The 16,427-nt window shown below is 34.8% G+C and overlaps 1 protein-coding gene across 1 annotated transcript in view; it reads left to right on the top strand.

The window, feature by feature from the left end:
- Window positions 1–876: 876 nt before the first annotated feature.
- Window positions 877–16,427, top strand: part of LOC134233935 (cytoplasmic FMR1-interacting protein 2-like) — a 50,067-nt gene continuing 34,516 nt past the window's right edge. The window contains exons 1-13 of the mRNA XM_062715996.1: window positions 877–1,080; window positions 1,689–1,910; window positions 8,471–8,548; window positions 8,694–8,795; window positions 9,460–9,641; window positions 9,728–9,953; window positions 10,467–10,571; window positions 10,695–10,898; window positions 11,116–11,232; window positions 11,742–11,819; window positions 13,230–13,444; window positions 13,554–13,701; window positions 14,165–14,321. Coding sequence (XP_062571980.1) covers window positions 1,078–1,080; window positions 1,689–1,910; window positions 8,471–8,548; window positions 8,694–8,795; window positions 9,460–9,641; window positions 9,728–9,953; window positions 10,467–10,571; window positions 10,695–10,898; window positions 11,116–11,232; window positions 11,742–11,819; window positions 13,230–13,444; window positions 13,554–13,701; window positions 14,165–14,321 — 1,837 coding nt within the window. The 5' untranslated portion in view covers window positions 877–1,077. The remainder of the gene's footprint in view (window positions 1,081–1,688; window positions 1,911–8,470; window positions 8,549–8,693; window positions 8,796–9,459; window positions 9,642–9,727; window positions 9,954–10,466; window positions 10,572–10,694; window positions 10,899–11,115; window positions 11,233–11,741; window positions 11,820–13,229; window positions 13,445–13,553; window positions 13,702–14,164; window positions 14,322–16,427) is intronic.

Raw genomic sequence — 16,427 nt, 5'->3', positions numbered from 1 at the left:
CTTTTGTGTGAGTTTAATATTTCAATAGTGTACTCTTCTGTGTAAATGGGTTCGAGATACAATGTATTGAACATTTTAGAATCATGTTTTAGAGGCACTACAGGGAAAAACCCAATTCGGATTGGGAAAATTCGTTTAAAATTTATACCATGCATCTTACCTGGCTACATATTCTGAATAAGAACGGGTTCACACAACAGCTAATCTTACCAATTTGTCACACGATTTAAAGTTGTCCGTGTTATTATTCAAACGAAGGAGAGTCTAGTATGTCTATGTCTAATTTTCCCCTCAAACTTTGTCGCAGGAACCTACTTCCTTGTAAATATTATCTCCCAAAATTCTAGTGTTTCCCATCACATAACATTACAGAGAAAAAAAAACAATTTATAAAGTGAAGGAAACTAATATCAAGTTATCCAAGGAACCACTTAATGATTTATAAAGATTTAAGTAGTGGTAAATATCAAGTATATACTGGTATGATGTGGTGAAGGTTTTTGTTCCCAGAATAGCTGGGTAGTTATTGTAGCACTGACTGGATTAGAAGTGTCAATGTATCACCTATGAATGACAAAACTGTTGTAAGTAAGCAAATTCGTTTTCCATTTATTTTATTTTAAAATAATAGGTTTTTCATACATACGTGAAATTAATTTAGCAACTGCCCTGTAATTGTCAAAGATCGAATTCAATTATGGAGAAATAGATCTTTCACGTGAACATGAAAGGCATGTTTTTTTTTAAGTTAAAAAATAAACCTTGATAAGGTAAAGCAGGTAATACACAGTTTATCATCGGGGTTTCGTCAAGGTCAACAGCATTCAAGTAGAAAACTTATCTACACAATGTTAATAACAGAATAAATAGGAGAACATTTAATACTACCCGGAACAAGACACGGTTGGTCAGATTTACTGGATCAGGTGAATATTTTCCCGGGGAGGGCGGGGTGATCTATCGGATCGAGTTCCCGTCTCGCTCGACTGAAGCTGCGATATAAGTAATAGGCTTATAGCGACTTCCTCAAAGTTATAGGACGGACGATACGTATTTGTAGCAGATACAGCACCGACTATGGTAAGTTGACACTTGTTTCTCATTCCATTTATTTTTAAGTTGCGTAATTACTAATTAGTATTGAAAGATAAACTGTTAAAAATTAAATCAAGACCAAACACAGGAGAGCTCCGCCTTGTATTTGTTATACTTGTCAAACTTCTTCCTCTATGGTCTTTTAACACGATTGTTTATTTTTTAATCTACCTGAGCGAAAATGACAGATTATTCATGAACCTGTGGGAAACTTTTTAGTATAGTTTTTTTGGTGTACATTGAACATTACATTGAATAAAATAGAGAAATAAGACCTAAGATTTAAATTTAGAATGTGTACAAAGACAAATTTCCTCTTTTTTGATAACAGATGTAGGCAGGTATCAATGATATATTATTTTAAGAATGGTCTTTGGAATTGCATTGAGTATTAAGCCATTTTTCGAAAGTTGCACATGTAGCTGCTAAGTAGATATAAAATTTTTCAGTACAAAGTACTGGGCCCTTGACAAAACAATCAAAATAAACTACTTATAGCAAGTAAACATAATGAGAACTCATTATCTAAAGCAAGAGGAAATCTGAGAAGATCAAGTAAAGCTACAAGTGACTTCCTGATTCTTATGCTTTAGACTGAGTCGGTGCCAGCCGTGGAGAGGGTGGAGCTTTCGGAGGCCCTCGGGAAGGTTGGTGCTCTTCATGGTCTTCTCCATCATGGGGACCCTCCCAGCATTGAGGGTATGTCGCTCTCCATTCAGTACCAGGTGAACTTTGACACCAACTTTGAGGACAGGAATGCTTACGTCACGGGGGTAGCGAGGTACATTGAAGAAGCAACGGTCCATGCTGACATGGTACGTAGTGCTACAAGAGATTTTACCCAAAGTCCAGTATGGTCATGACTTATTGTTGGTCACAAGAAATACCAATCTAAAATTTCTCCTTCTCCAATACTATACATAGAATTTTTCAATGCAATATTATATTGTGCCCCGCTAATCATAGAATAGGGGTAATCACAGTTTTTGCCTTGTCTGTCCGTCTATCTGCCTGCAAAACTTGAACGTAGCCGATAAATTTTGGTGAAACTATGATTTTCATATTTCACATGTCTATTCCCCGTGACAAGACCTTTGTTTGAGTACCAACATACTGACCTCTTGATCTTGAGTTCGACCCACTGGTGCAAAATTTTTTTTAACCCTGGTCTTAACTTTTGAATAGTTGGTGCTTTTGTTTTTATTCTTCACATGTATATTCATCAAGACAAGACGTTTCCTTGGGTTTAAATACTAGTATTTTAGACCTTGACCCACTTTGAAAAACTTTAACTCGGGTCTCATCTTTTTTGAACAGTTAAAGCTAGGACTTTCCATTTTCATAGGTGTATTCCTTGTAGGCCTTTATACTCTGGATACTGTACCAAATATTTTGACCTTGGAATTTGACTTACTTTTAAAACTTTTAACCTTGACCATAAGTGCTATGGGCTTTTTTATTTCAAACATATATTTCCTATGATAAGGCCTTCCTGTGGGTACCATTAATATTGATCTTGGAATTTCTTAACAAGATGTGTGTGTGTGTTTTGAAAACACTAATACCCCTTGTATGGCATCGTATGGCGAAAGTTAAAGTTTCGTGAAAGTGGATCAAACTCCAAGGCAAAAAGGTCAAACTTTTAGCATCCAGAGGAAGGTCTTGTCACAAGGTATACTCCTGTAAAAATTGAAAGACCTAATACTAGTTTTCAAAAAATTATGGCCAAGAGGTTAAAGTTTTTTTTTAAAATGGGACAAACTCTAAGGTCAAGGCCAAAAGGTAAAAAAATATTTACAACCATGGAAAGGTCCTGTCACGATGATTACGCATGTGAAATATGAAAGCCAAAGAACCAACTGTTCAACAGTTATGGGCAAGGTTTAAGTTCTGTAAATTTTTGCGAAAGTGGGTCAAACTCCAAGGCCAAGAAGTCAAATATGATTGTACCCAAGAGATGGTCTTGTCACAAGGAATACACATGTGAAATATGAAAACCACAACTCTAAGGAATCAAAAGTTATGGACAAAGATAATTTTTTTGCGTACAAACAAACGGACAGACAAATGAACAGAGCAAAAACTATACACGTGTACCCCCGAATTTCCGATTATGGGGTCATAAAAACTTTAATCTTGGCCATAACATTTGAATGTTTAATGTTTGGCATAGGTATACTTAGTACTTACTGAGACAGTCCTTCCTTTTTTTGATCTCTTGATCTGGCAGTTTGATTTGAATTCAAGAATTACCTTATAACCTTCACCATGTGCTTCCATACGAATCATCTGTGTATCACAAGCACATCTTGTTTTAAAATTGTTTTAATAACGTCCATAAGAGAGCTACATCATACTGAGATTTGCAGCTTGGACACGGTTTAAAATGGACATTTTAACGGGATGAGTACAATATAAGTTTTGTATCAAGGAAGAATTAGAGTCGAAGATTATGTTACAAAATATAAGGACGTGGTATACTTCTATGGAAATGTTTGAAACAATGTTTAATTGGTATTGATAGCGTCTCAGTATTTAATTATTATTACTTCTTGGCTTTTTTTGTATCCTCGTATGTTCCAGATCATTGGGACTTGACTCTAAACCTTTGCTAGGATGTGCTCAATCTAAGGTAATACAATTAAATATATCCAGGGCACAAGATCGACATGCAACAAATGGAAAAGTTTTTCTCCCTTCTAGAAAAAGCAATAACGATACCTGTTTCGATTTTTTATATCAATTTTCAACAAGGAGAGAGAGAAGCTCTAAATAAAGTTTTAGTTTACCTTCACAAAACAAACATAAAAATATAAAAATGACAGCATATATGAGCATTATTATTGGTATTCAGTACACAAGTTGTTGTTTATACAGGAAGTTCTTTAAGAAATAGATAAGCTTCTGTCAATTGTTGACATTTTTGTATTTCCTTATATAAACTCTTTTAAAGAAGCAAATTTTATTTTTATTCAAGGAAAGTAAATGTCATAATATATGAATAAAAGGAAATATTTTCTACTCACGAGGTCCACTTCGTACCGACATTTCAGTCTGTCAGTAATCTTGCTAAACCATGTCTCCAAGTCCATCTCTTGTCTTTTATCTCCTTTTCTACTTATCTTTGTTATGTCAATTCAGGTTCCTCCTTCTGTCTTGGCGGAGTTCATTTTAGGGCTACTGCAGATTTTCTTTTATACTATTAAATTTTGGTTACAATATCTTGATTCTGTAGAGGCATCTTGTCTGGAAGGTATATACTTTAAATACTTTTGTGAGACAGATCCCTTTTTAAAACCCAAGACGCAGGAACTTAACAGGACGGAATAGAATTTAACTTTGATTTTCTTGAAAAATCTTCTCTTTTTGGATTTTGAATCTGATTCTTTGTACTATTCAAATATTCTGCAAGTTTTGCAAATGTAGCACTACTCTGTAATCCTATTTTTAACATCCATGGTGGAATCTTCTTAGTCTATAATATTGCCTCCCGGATGAATGATGTTGTATCCTCCTATTCTGTTGTTGCTGATCTCTCTGTTTCCTTGATATTTAATGTATTTGTCATACTGGTATAGATCACTGGTTTTGTTTGAATATCATTTGGTTGCTGTGCTAGTTATACGATGTCATTGCATTATCTATGATATATTCTATTACTGATCTGACTTCTGATTTTCAAAAGCCAGTGTATGCAGAAAGGAAAGATCACAGTTGACAATTCATCCTTGTTTAGAAGTCTTTGCTTGCAAGACATTTGTCTAAAGGAAGTGAGCTTGTTCAGTGTACCACAGTGTGCAATTTTTTTACTAAAATTAAAATAAGTTACTGTAAATCACTTTTTATTCACGAGAACTTTATTTTCGCGTAATTACGCGAGACAGTATACTCGCAAAAATTCAATTCTCGCGTATAATAGTATTTCTTAGTATCATATAGAGCAATAACCACAATTCGTGAAAATTTTGTTTCGCTTAATCAAGAATCAATGCCTATCTCGCGAAAATAAGGTGTCGCGAAAATTTAGTGATCTACAGTAGGTCATTGTCAGGTACCTTACTGAAAATTCGATGAAGGTGACATACAAGGCATACACTGAAAGAAAAACCTAGTGAATTTAACTAGTGTGCCTCGTAAAGCGTTGGTCGTGATTAGTAAACTTTCATTTTACTGGTTAAGTTAGTGAGTTGTGGAGCGGGGGTCGTATAGATACTTAGAAACCTAGTGAAAGTTACTCATCAATTCTAAATTTACAAATCTTATCTAGTATAAATATACCAATATCTGGTAAATCTACTATTAAGGTAGTGATTGTATGGACAGTAAATTTACTAGTTTTCTTCGTGACTTTAACTAGTTATTTTTTTACAGTGTAATGTAACATTCATTACATTATTCTAAGAAAAAAGCTTCCATGAAATATCTTTTCTGAATCTAGCTTATGTATGGGTGTACCACTGAATTCGGAGACATTCAGTTTAAGTCTACTTTGCTGAGGATATCGCTGGTAGCTGACAACGACAAAATCCTTTTTCGGTTATTTGTCAGTCAACTCGTCTTTCTTATTTTTTGGTGGCTTGTTTTAATTATCCCTGTCTGTCAATGTTGATATCCGTATGCTATGCTTAAAAATCATTTATTTTAGCTTCTGTTCATAGATATATGCTTGATAAATACTGGCGGTAAGCTCTTATTTAATATACACACCGGTGTACCACAATTTCTCCACTCAAAAATTTTAAGATGAGACAAAAGCGTACCATGTAGTCTTCTCTGCTTCTTTACTTTTTATCTCGTTTAAAAATGTGAATTTTAGCTGGTCTTTCAATCTATCCCACTTCGCGGTAAGTCAGTGCATGTACCGTCTGTTTTGTTGTGTCTGATTCCTTATACAAACACAGAGGTCTTTGATGGTATTCTATATTCCTTCTTTATCCTTTTCAATCCTAATGTCTTTTTTCCTGCTTTAACAAATGCGGCATGAAATGTTTTAGTACTGCATTCTAGTTCATTAAATTCGAATATATATATTTCAACTCCTGTCTGAAGAATTAAGTTTTATAGGGACATTGAGTTTCTTCTTGTATACTTTGATTAATCTGTCATCTGTTTTATTTATCTTCCTCACCAAAATCAACAGCTTAAAAGCATACGACTTTTCAACTTTATACACAACCATTCCCCAGGCTTTTTGATATTATTGACAGCTGCTTTTTCAATAAAAATGGAACTCGTAAATTTACTTACCTTGTCATTGGTCATTTGCAAAATTATATTGTTAAAAAAAACATTCAGATTATACACACAATTACTCTGAAGTTGACATCAAAAAGATACTTGAGTTTCTGATTGACAGTATCTCTGTCTTTTTTGGAGACCAGGTCTTCCAACAATCTATTAGAATTCCCATGGGTACCAATTGCGCCCCGTTATTAGCAGACCAATTTTTGTACTCATATGAAGCAGAATTTGTGCAAAATCTTATGTGTGAAAAGAAGGAAACACTTGCTGTGGCTCTCAACTCGACTTTTAGATATATCGACGACGTATTGTCAATTAACAATGATGATTTTCTTCCTTATATTGATACGATATATCCTGGTGAGCTTGAGATAAAAGATACCACAGAGTCTGACACATCTGTTTCGTATTTGGATATTTAAATTGAAAGATACATTAATGACAATCTAACAACCAAACTCTATGATAAACGTGATGACTTTAACTTTTCTATCGTCAACTTCTCTTACTTATGCAGCAATATACCTTCATCACCTGCATACGGAGTTTATATTTCTTAGTTGATTCGATACGCAAGAGCATGTTCTACGTACGAACAATTCCTAAAATGAGGTAAATTATTGACAAACAAGAGTTTCAGCATTCTCAATTTAAGTCATAATTTCGTAAGTTCTATGGTTGATACAGTGACCTTGTCATCAAATACAGTTTATCATTGAGTCAAATGCTGACTGACGTTTTTCATACTAATTGTAAGTACATTTTTTGTACACTGAATGACGGCAGATTTTTCCCGATCATGACAAGAAGCACTCGGCGGGTGTGACCGATCAGCAGGGGATGCTCACTCCTCCAATTTTCTCTAATTTGAATGGACATTTGAGCTTGAATGAAATATAAATGGAAATAACAGTTTTTTAGTTCAAAAGTCCATTTAACAATAGAAAATTGGAGCAGAGCAAACACGGGCCCTTAAAACATAAGAGATGGGATCAGTACATGTAGCCATGGAGGAGTGAGCATTCCTTGCCGACCGGTCACACCCACCGTGTGCTCCTTGTCATGATCGGGAACTTATGGAAAATTCCGTCGACGTCGAGAATTTTGTGTGTGAAATAATGGCTTAACTATTAGGAAAAAATCAGTCAGCATTTGATTTAATGGTAGATTGTATTTGCTGACAAGGTCATTGTATCAACCAATATTTACATTTACAATAAATTTCCCCTATGATTCTTCAAGAAAATAAAATGCAGTTCATTTTCTCATGAACTACATTACAAATATACTACGAATAAGCATGAATATCTCCATTGTTACGTCATAATACCGCACTTGACGTCAAAAAATATAGTGCACACTGTTTTGCTTTAAAAATGACAGTTGAATGGCGTACATTTATGGCAGGTCATCAGGAAAATAATGTAAATATAAGAAATGAATTTAATTTTTGAAGATTCATGAGGTATATGAACTACAACGCTTCACGCAGGCATATTTATCATGAAGCGCTAAAGTGCTTCATGAAATATGACGGCGTAAAGCGTCGTAGTTCATAACCTCATGAATCTTCAAAAATAAAATTCATTTCTTAATTGAACTTTAGAACTGACGGTTTTAAACAAGACTGATGATATTCTTGTTTCATCAACTTGTTTGTCAAATAACTTACCTCGATTTATAAATTATTCATTCGTATCTATAACAGACTCTTGCGTATCGTATGACCTTAGAGATATAATCCCGAATGCAGGTAAAAAGAGTGTATTGCTGCATAAGGGAAGTTGACGAATGTAAAGACTCACGTTTATCATAAAACTTTTTTGTCAGATTACCATTAACATCTTGTTCGCTATCTCCATATATTTCATATATCTGTTTTGTTTAAGTCCCTTTTCGAGATTTTCCCAATTATACATGTATATCGAGACGGTACCATTTTCTGGCGGAAGGCTGCATACTGAGACCTAAACTCAGCAGAGACGGGTCTTTTTTGTGCCAGCACCTACTGCGACACCGGACCTTGTTTTATACGGTCGAATCCGAAGGATCGATTTAACCACAGTGTCTCGCGGACAACTGATTTTAAGAATATGCTGTCACAGTTTTTAATATTCTTTTTTTTTCTACACAGAACAAGCTGATAGAAGAGGCACAAGATTATGCCGCCATGCTTTACACATGGAGATGCTGTTCCCGTGCATTACCACAGGTGAGACCTATTTTGTGTCATGTATTATAAAAAAGTTTTCAACCAGTGATTCAAATGAAAATTTAGCATACAACTTATATGAAAGGAATATAGAAACAATGTTTTCACGGGACTTTTTTTTCACCCCTCTAAAATTTGTCTTTAGATTGCGAGCAACGACCAGCACAACCGAGAACAGATCAACACGACGATCATGGAGGTTCTGGAGCCGCTCGTCTCTAAGCTGCTAGCCTTTATGAAGTTTACAGTAATTACATATATCACATCTGATAAAATGTAGATTAAAAATGCATGTACAGTCTCTGTACTGTTTAGGTACGTTCATTTACTTCCTCAATTTTCTTACCAAGAGAAATCAAAAAGAAAATACGTGCTCGGGGACCAGGCATTATTACCTATGTTCTTTATGTGAACTGTAAAAAGATATATGTGATAATGCTTTTTGTCCCTTGTTCAAACATGTAAAAAGACGTTTATTTTGATGATGGGAAGAAAAAGCAAGCAAAAAATATAAACCAGCACCTCAAATGTTTGCTGTCCTTGTCAATTACCCGGAGAGCTTATCCGTCTGTATGGTCTGTGAGAAATTTCCTATAAGGCTTCCACTTCTAAAACAAAACTATGACATAAAAGTTATCAGTATTACCCTAACTACCATGAAAAGATAAAAAAGAAAAAAAACGAGAAATTCTTTCAAAATGTTGCTTCTCCTACAGTTTTGATCTAACTTGGCACAAGTATAGAAAACAAAAACATCAGGATACATCGTCATGTAAAGTAATACTACGAAATGAAAAAACGTTATAAAAAAAGAATTTCATGACTAGGTTCTACTTTTCTTTTCCTTGAAATATGTACAAACCAGTAGAGTTACATCTTCAGTCCAATGAAACTTTTCTGAAATCATACAGACAGAAAGCATTAAAAGATTTGGAGAGGAGATAAAGCGACTATGTCACCCTGGACGGAAGAACGATTTCATTTCTGAGGCTTACCTTCTGACTATAGGAAAGTTCATCAACACCTTCGCCGAGCTCAACGACCTCACCAACATGAAAGCCAGTGTTAAGAATGACTATACGGCCTATAGAAGGTACAGGACTTCTTTAGACTCCAAGATTACTTAAAGTCAAGTTGTAGATAAGAGTGTTCTCATCTTACCCTTTTCTTGTTTCAAAGAGCCGTACAAAGCTTAAGAATGATGATGGATCCACAGAAAATGACTGAGTCCCAGAATCTGTCGATGTTTTTGGCGACTCAGAACAAAATCCGGGACCTGCTGAAGGAAGCCCTAGAAACGACCCCTGGATACGAGGAGCTGCTGGCTGACGTCGTTAATATCTCCGTACACATGTACGATAACAAACTCTTTCTGGAACCGGGAGAGAAAAGCATGTTAGTCAAGGTACATGTATGGAAGCAATCAATGTGGTTAATAATAGGTAGTTAAATAGAAATGCTATAGTTGGTTAACCATTTGAAAATATTATTTTTAAAAAAAAACCGTCAGTTTTACACCTTGGAACGACCGTTCTGTTTCACAAAAATTTAGTCACATTTGTAAATGTACACGCAAAACAGTGTAAGATTTATTTATTTATTCGCCAATCAAGGGCCCTCAGGGGGGCATATACAATTTAAAAAACAATATAATCATGATTATAACAACATTAACAGGTAATCGTTGCATCAGGTGCAAAATTGGCTTGATCCTCTCTTGCTAAAGTTTTCAGATTTGAAATACTGGTATATAATTCACAATGAAATATAAGCATCACATATAATATAATAATAATACAATATAAAGAAAAAACCAAGCCGCTTTACACTTCAATGACCAGACGGATAATAATGAAGTCGTTGCGTTTTTTCTTTCAAATTAATGGCTTTTTGTTAGTATGGTTATTTACCTTTTCAGGTGATTGCATTTGGACTGTTTCTTATGGACAGTAAAGACAACAGTATTTATAAAATGGACAGTAAGAAGAGAATCAATCTGTCCAAAATAGACAAAATTTTAAAGGTACGTCCTACTACGCTTTGGAAAAAAATGGTGGCACGTACCAACGTTACATACCTGCTATATTGTGGGCATTTCTTTTTTTAAGCTCTTTTAAAAAAAAAAATATATGTTTCTTTTTCGCAGCAAATGGAGGTTGTCCCTCTGTATGGTGATATGCAAATGAAACCTTACTCGTACATCATGAAGAGCGTTAACTTTGACTCCTCCAAGTGGAGCCATTGTGAATCGAACCAGCCGAGCCAGCAGTCTCAGATACTGCCCAGTCTGGAGGCGCTGAGGGAGAGTCATACCGAATACGTGTCAGAGTTAGCGCGGAGGAGCAATGAAGTAATCAAATAAGAACTGACTTAATAACAAAATTTGCTCGAAAATCAAATAATAGGTCTAAATAACTAAAGGGCATTCTAGTAATCATGCAAGAAAGCAATTCAAGACATGAAGAACTTATCATTAACTTAATGTCGAAAAATAAAGTAGAATCAATCCACGCGCAAGGATGCAAATAAAATGAAAAAAAAAATTATGTACGTTTTTTGTTGATCAGAGAATGACTACATCTGCGAAATCCGCGCGATCTGACGAAGAAAACAAGGAGCTGTATGACCTGGCACTGCGTGGTCTGACCAACTTGTCGTCATGGACACAGAGGGTCATGGAGCTGGTAAGTATGCAAAAAACATTATTTATATTTACCTACAATAATTCATAAATCATTGAAAATTTCGGCCATTTTGGTATAACTTTTAGGTTCTCGCGCTTGTTCAAGGGACAATTCCAAAGATATCCAAATTGGCCGAAATTTTAACTTTTAATTTCATTCCCACAGAACTATTCAATCCAGTTTAATATGATGTCTAAAACTTAAACTAAATTATTGATTGATCATTTTAGGCACTTAAATGTGTTATAAATTGGATATGCATAAAATTTTCACAGCCAGGTTATTGCAAAATATGATTATTTAAAGCTTGAACGTGACAATGCAGCTAGGTCAGCTGTACAGTCTATAGTAAAACACGGTCCTTCAAAGGATGTTCGATTTATTAAGGAATGATGAAGGAAAAATGTTTGAAATGAAACTTTTTTTGAAAAGTTAACACATTGACACAGTATGTATGTACTAAGTTTTCTCAGATTAACCTATACAGTCATGTGCTTTTCTTTATTTAGTACTGCTGGAAGTTACTGAATCCTACTGATCATCACATGAACCCGGAATGTCCCCAAGACTCAGAAGAATATGAACGAGTAAGTTATAAAGCATTCCTCAGAGTCGTGTCTTCCTCTTTCTCATATATATATATATATATATATATATATATATATATATATATATATATATATATATATATATATATATATATATATATATATATATATATATTGGATTCCGAAACTTCATAAAAATCCTTACAAACAAAGATACATAGCGAGTTCCAGTAAATGGTCAACCAAGCCTCTTTCTTTACTCCTCGCTAAGATATTAACAGTAGTGAAGGAGAAACTTCAAGAGTACTCTGCAACAATATATTCAAGAAGTGGTGTAAATGAGATGTGGATACCTAAAAATTCCAAGGAACTTTTGAACAATTAAAATCACAAGATTTTACCAAAACAAACAGCTTAAATACTTACGACTTTTCAACTTTTAACACAACCATTTCCCACGATAAATTAAAGTCCAGGCTTTTCGATATCATTGACAACTGCTTTTTTAATAAAAGTGGAACTGGAAAATTTACTTACCTTGTCATTGGTCATTTGCAAAATTATTTTGTTTGAAACCATTTTGATTGTACACACAAGTACTCTGAAGTCAACATCAAAAAGATTTTTGTGTGTCTGATTGACAATATCTATGTTGTTTTTGGAGACCAGGTCTTCCAACAATCTATTTGAATTCCCATGGGTATCAAATGAAAGACACCATCGATGACATATTGTCAATTAACAATGATGATTTCCATCCTTATGTCGATACGATACTAGTATATCCTGTTGAGCTTGAGATAAAAGACACCACAGAGTCTGACAAATCTGCTTCATATGTAGATATTTTACTTGAAAAAGACGTTAATGGTAATCTAACAACCAAGCTCTATGATAAACGTGATGACTTTAACTTTCCTATCGTCAACTTCCCTTACTTTTGAAGCAATATACCTTCATCACCTGCATACAGAGCTTACATATCCAAGTTGATAAGATACGCAAGAATATGCTCTGCGTTTGAACAATTTCTAAAACGAGGTAAATTATTGACAAACAAGTTGATGAAACAAGAATTTCAGCAGTCTCGTTTAAAGTCATCATTTCGTAAGTTCTGTGGTCGATACAATAACCTTGTCAGCAAATACAATTTATCATTGAGTCAAAGGCTGACTAATTGTTAGTCCACAATTTATACACTGAATTGACGACGGTTTTCCTCGTTATTTTCCGATCATGACAAGGAGCACACGGCAGGTGTGACCGGTCGGCAGGGGATGCTCACTCCTCCATGACACCTGATCCTGCCTCTGATGTTTTGAAGGGCCGTGTTTGCTCCGCCCCTATTTTTGATTGTTTTATGAACTTTTGATCTTGAATACTGCTCATTATCTTCATATGTTTCATCTTTCTTAACCAAAAACTTTTAAAACTATTGAATTCTTTTAGTCCACCCGATATAACTACAGTAGTGATGAAAAGGTTGCCATTGTGGAAGTGATTGCAATGATTAAGGGACTACAACTCCTGATGGCTAGGATGGAGTCTGTGTTTCTGGATGCCATTAGAAGACATATCTATGCTGTTTTGCAAGATTTTGCGCAGATTTTTCTGCGAGAGCCACTAAGACGGGCAGTTAAGAAGAAAACTGATCTTATTAAAATGTAATTACCCGGCTAAACTCACATAAACAGCTCTATACCATTTGTATAATAGCATTATCATTATGTATGAGTATTATTTTATGAGTGAGTAATATTGTTTGTTTTGCAGGGTGATTATTTCGGTCAGGGATTCGTGCGTGGATTGGAAGGATGGCAAAGAACCAGAAGGTGACCCCGCAGCCAAGGGTAAAAAAGACACGGATACAGGGTTCGGCATAAACGTTCCCCGTAAAAATGTGGCACCGTCAGCCACCCAGGTACAGATTGTCTCTTCAGATGCCCCCAGTTCTTTAAAGATTAAATCTTAAACTTAAAAAAAAAAGTTATTTAAAAACCAACTGACTCAATATATGCATTAAACTTGAAAATGGTTAACTGAATACAATTTGGGAAAAAAATCCAATACACAATATCTAGATGAAAAGTTAGGAAACATAAAAAGAGTAATGTGCATGTTATCTAGAGCGACTCTGGCTATGTGCATGAACATCTGATTGAAAAGTAATGTTTCAATAGTATTAACCTTTTGCTTCAAAGACCTTTTGATGAAAAGGAACCCTAAGTCGGTGCTCATGTGACCAGCCCATTATTTTTCTGTGACAGCAACTTATCGCGCATAAACATAATAACGAGCCCTATTATATTTGATTATATAAAGCAAAATCTCGCATTTTCATAACTTAATGCGGGCCTAATAAAATATATTTACAACTTTCACAGTTGTACATGGTGAGGACAATGTTGGAGTCAATCACGGACCGGAGTGCTGTAGGAGTGAAGAGATCACTGAAGAAGGAATTGGACGCCAATCACGTGACTGCCATCAACCAGTTCCTAAAGCAGTCCTTCCACTGGAATTACCTACTGAATTTCAATAGTGAGCACTATGAACTATTAAATATGGAAATGTATATATTTATATTTGTATTAATTATATATTACATTTACATGTATTTTTTAGGCGCCCCCACCCCCAAAATAAAAAAAAAAACATTACATGAGAATTGATTCTGCAATCAAATATTTATATGATAGAACAATATTAGATGGCCAGAAGAAGGCTTTTGGTGCTAAGACGATTAATTCACGCACAAATTGAGAAAGAGATCCTTTTCTTTCCATTCTTTTATAATGGAAGACTTATTTTCTGTAAACGCTGACATTTTTAACTATGTTAAACGATTTGGATTAAGGAAACTTTGCCAATTATCAAAATCTGATTACTAGTATAATGAATGTTGTTTGCCATGTTAAGAGCACCTCCCATATGATTCAAATCCAAGGTTTTTTTTCTGGAAGACCCGAAATAAGTGTCAGATCCAAAAGTAACGTAGGAGGTGCACAATTGCATTATGTAATAAAGAATCTATGAAAGTTTCATTAAATTTTATACAGTGGTGTAACAGGAGTTGAGGATAAGAGTTGGATACCCTTCAATATTATACACGTAGAAAGAATGGCAGCGTCAATGTTATGCTAGGGGAAACCCTGAATATCTGTCATCAAAAAGTAAAATAGGAGGTGCACAATGGTATTATGTTATAAAGAATTTGTGAAAGTATCATCAAATTCTATTCATTGGTGTAGGAGAAGTTGTGGATAAGATATTGGTACCCTTCAATATTATAAAAAGAATGGCAGTGTCAATGTTTTTCTAGGGGAAACCAGACATATCTGTCCGATCCAAAAGTTAAATAGGAGTTTCACAATAGAAATATGTAACAAAGATTCTGTGAAAGCTTTATTAAATTTCAATCAGTGGTACAAGAGGAGTTATGGATAAGAGATGGGTACCCAAAAGTGTAACAGACGGACGAGCGGAAGGACGGACATCCCGATCACTATATATATGTGCCCTCCCACTTTTCAAGCGGATGCATAATAAGATTTAAAACTACTTCAAATCTTTATCAAGCCTAAACTAGAGGTGATATAAGCACTGAGCTCACTAAATGATACCCCTTAAATATTATTATAATGGCAAAGTCAATGTTTTGCTCTAGGAGGCCCGAAATAAGTGTCAGATCAAAAAGTAAAATAGAGTGGTTTAATAGAAATCTCATACCACTGAATGAAATTTGATGAGACTTTCAAAGAATATTACATATTTCCATTGTGCACCTCCTATTTTACTTATGATCCGACACATTTTGGGGGTTTCCCATAGCAAAACATGGACATTACCATAGTATTCATAGCGGGGGGGTATCATTTAGTGAGCTAATTGTTAATGAAGAGAAAGGTTAAAAATGTGAACCAAAACACAGGTACCTGTTTCATTAATTTCATTGTTTTACCAATAATACCACAAGGCATACAACTCCAAATTTCATGGTGTTCCCTTCCATAGAATCGTAAACATTTACACATTTTACAGAGAAGCAATGGAAAACTTTTAATCATCATTGTCTTTTGAATATACCCCAGCTTGAAAAGTGGGAGGGTATATAGTGATCGGGATGTACGTCCATCCGCCTGACTTACATCCGTCCATTTATTACATGTCGACAAAACAGATTAACACTGATTGGCAGTTTTTGTCATGGCTTTATTGATTAATAGTCAAAATGAATCATCAATACAATGATGTACACAAGGTATCAATGCAATGATGTACACAAAGTGTGTATTGAATAATTGCTACACAATGCGTACAATGGTTTGGAGTACCCATCTCTTATCCGCAATTTCTCTTATACTACTGAATAAAGTTTAAAGAGACTTTCACAGTATCTTTGTTACATATTGCCTTTGCGCATCTCCTGTTTTTTAATCGGACACATATTTTAGGTTTCTTTACAGTTTCTTTTTTAATACCATTTAGCACCTCCTAATTTACTTTTTGATCTGACACTTATTTAATTCGGGTCTCCCAGAGCAAAACATGTACTTTGCCATTATAATCATATGGAAGGCGGAGATATTATTTAGTGAGCCCAGTGCCCAAAGTACCTCTAGTTTATCTACACAACCATATGTGGCA

This window comes from Saccostrea cucullata, unplaced genomic scaffold, assembly GCF_032062105.1.
Source record: "Saccostrea cucullata isolate Sc308-1 unplaced genomic scaffold, CSIRO_AGI_Scuc_v1 ctg226, whole genome shotgun sequence".
NCBI lineage: Eukaryota > Metazoa > Mollusca > Bivalvia > Ostreida > Ostreidae > Saccostrea > Saccostrea cuccullata.
The sequence above is the reverse complement of the archived record's forward strand: the minus strand, read 5'-3'. Positions and strand labels throughout refer to the sequence as shown.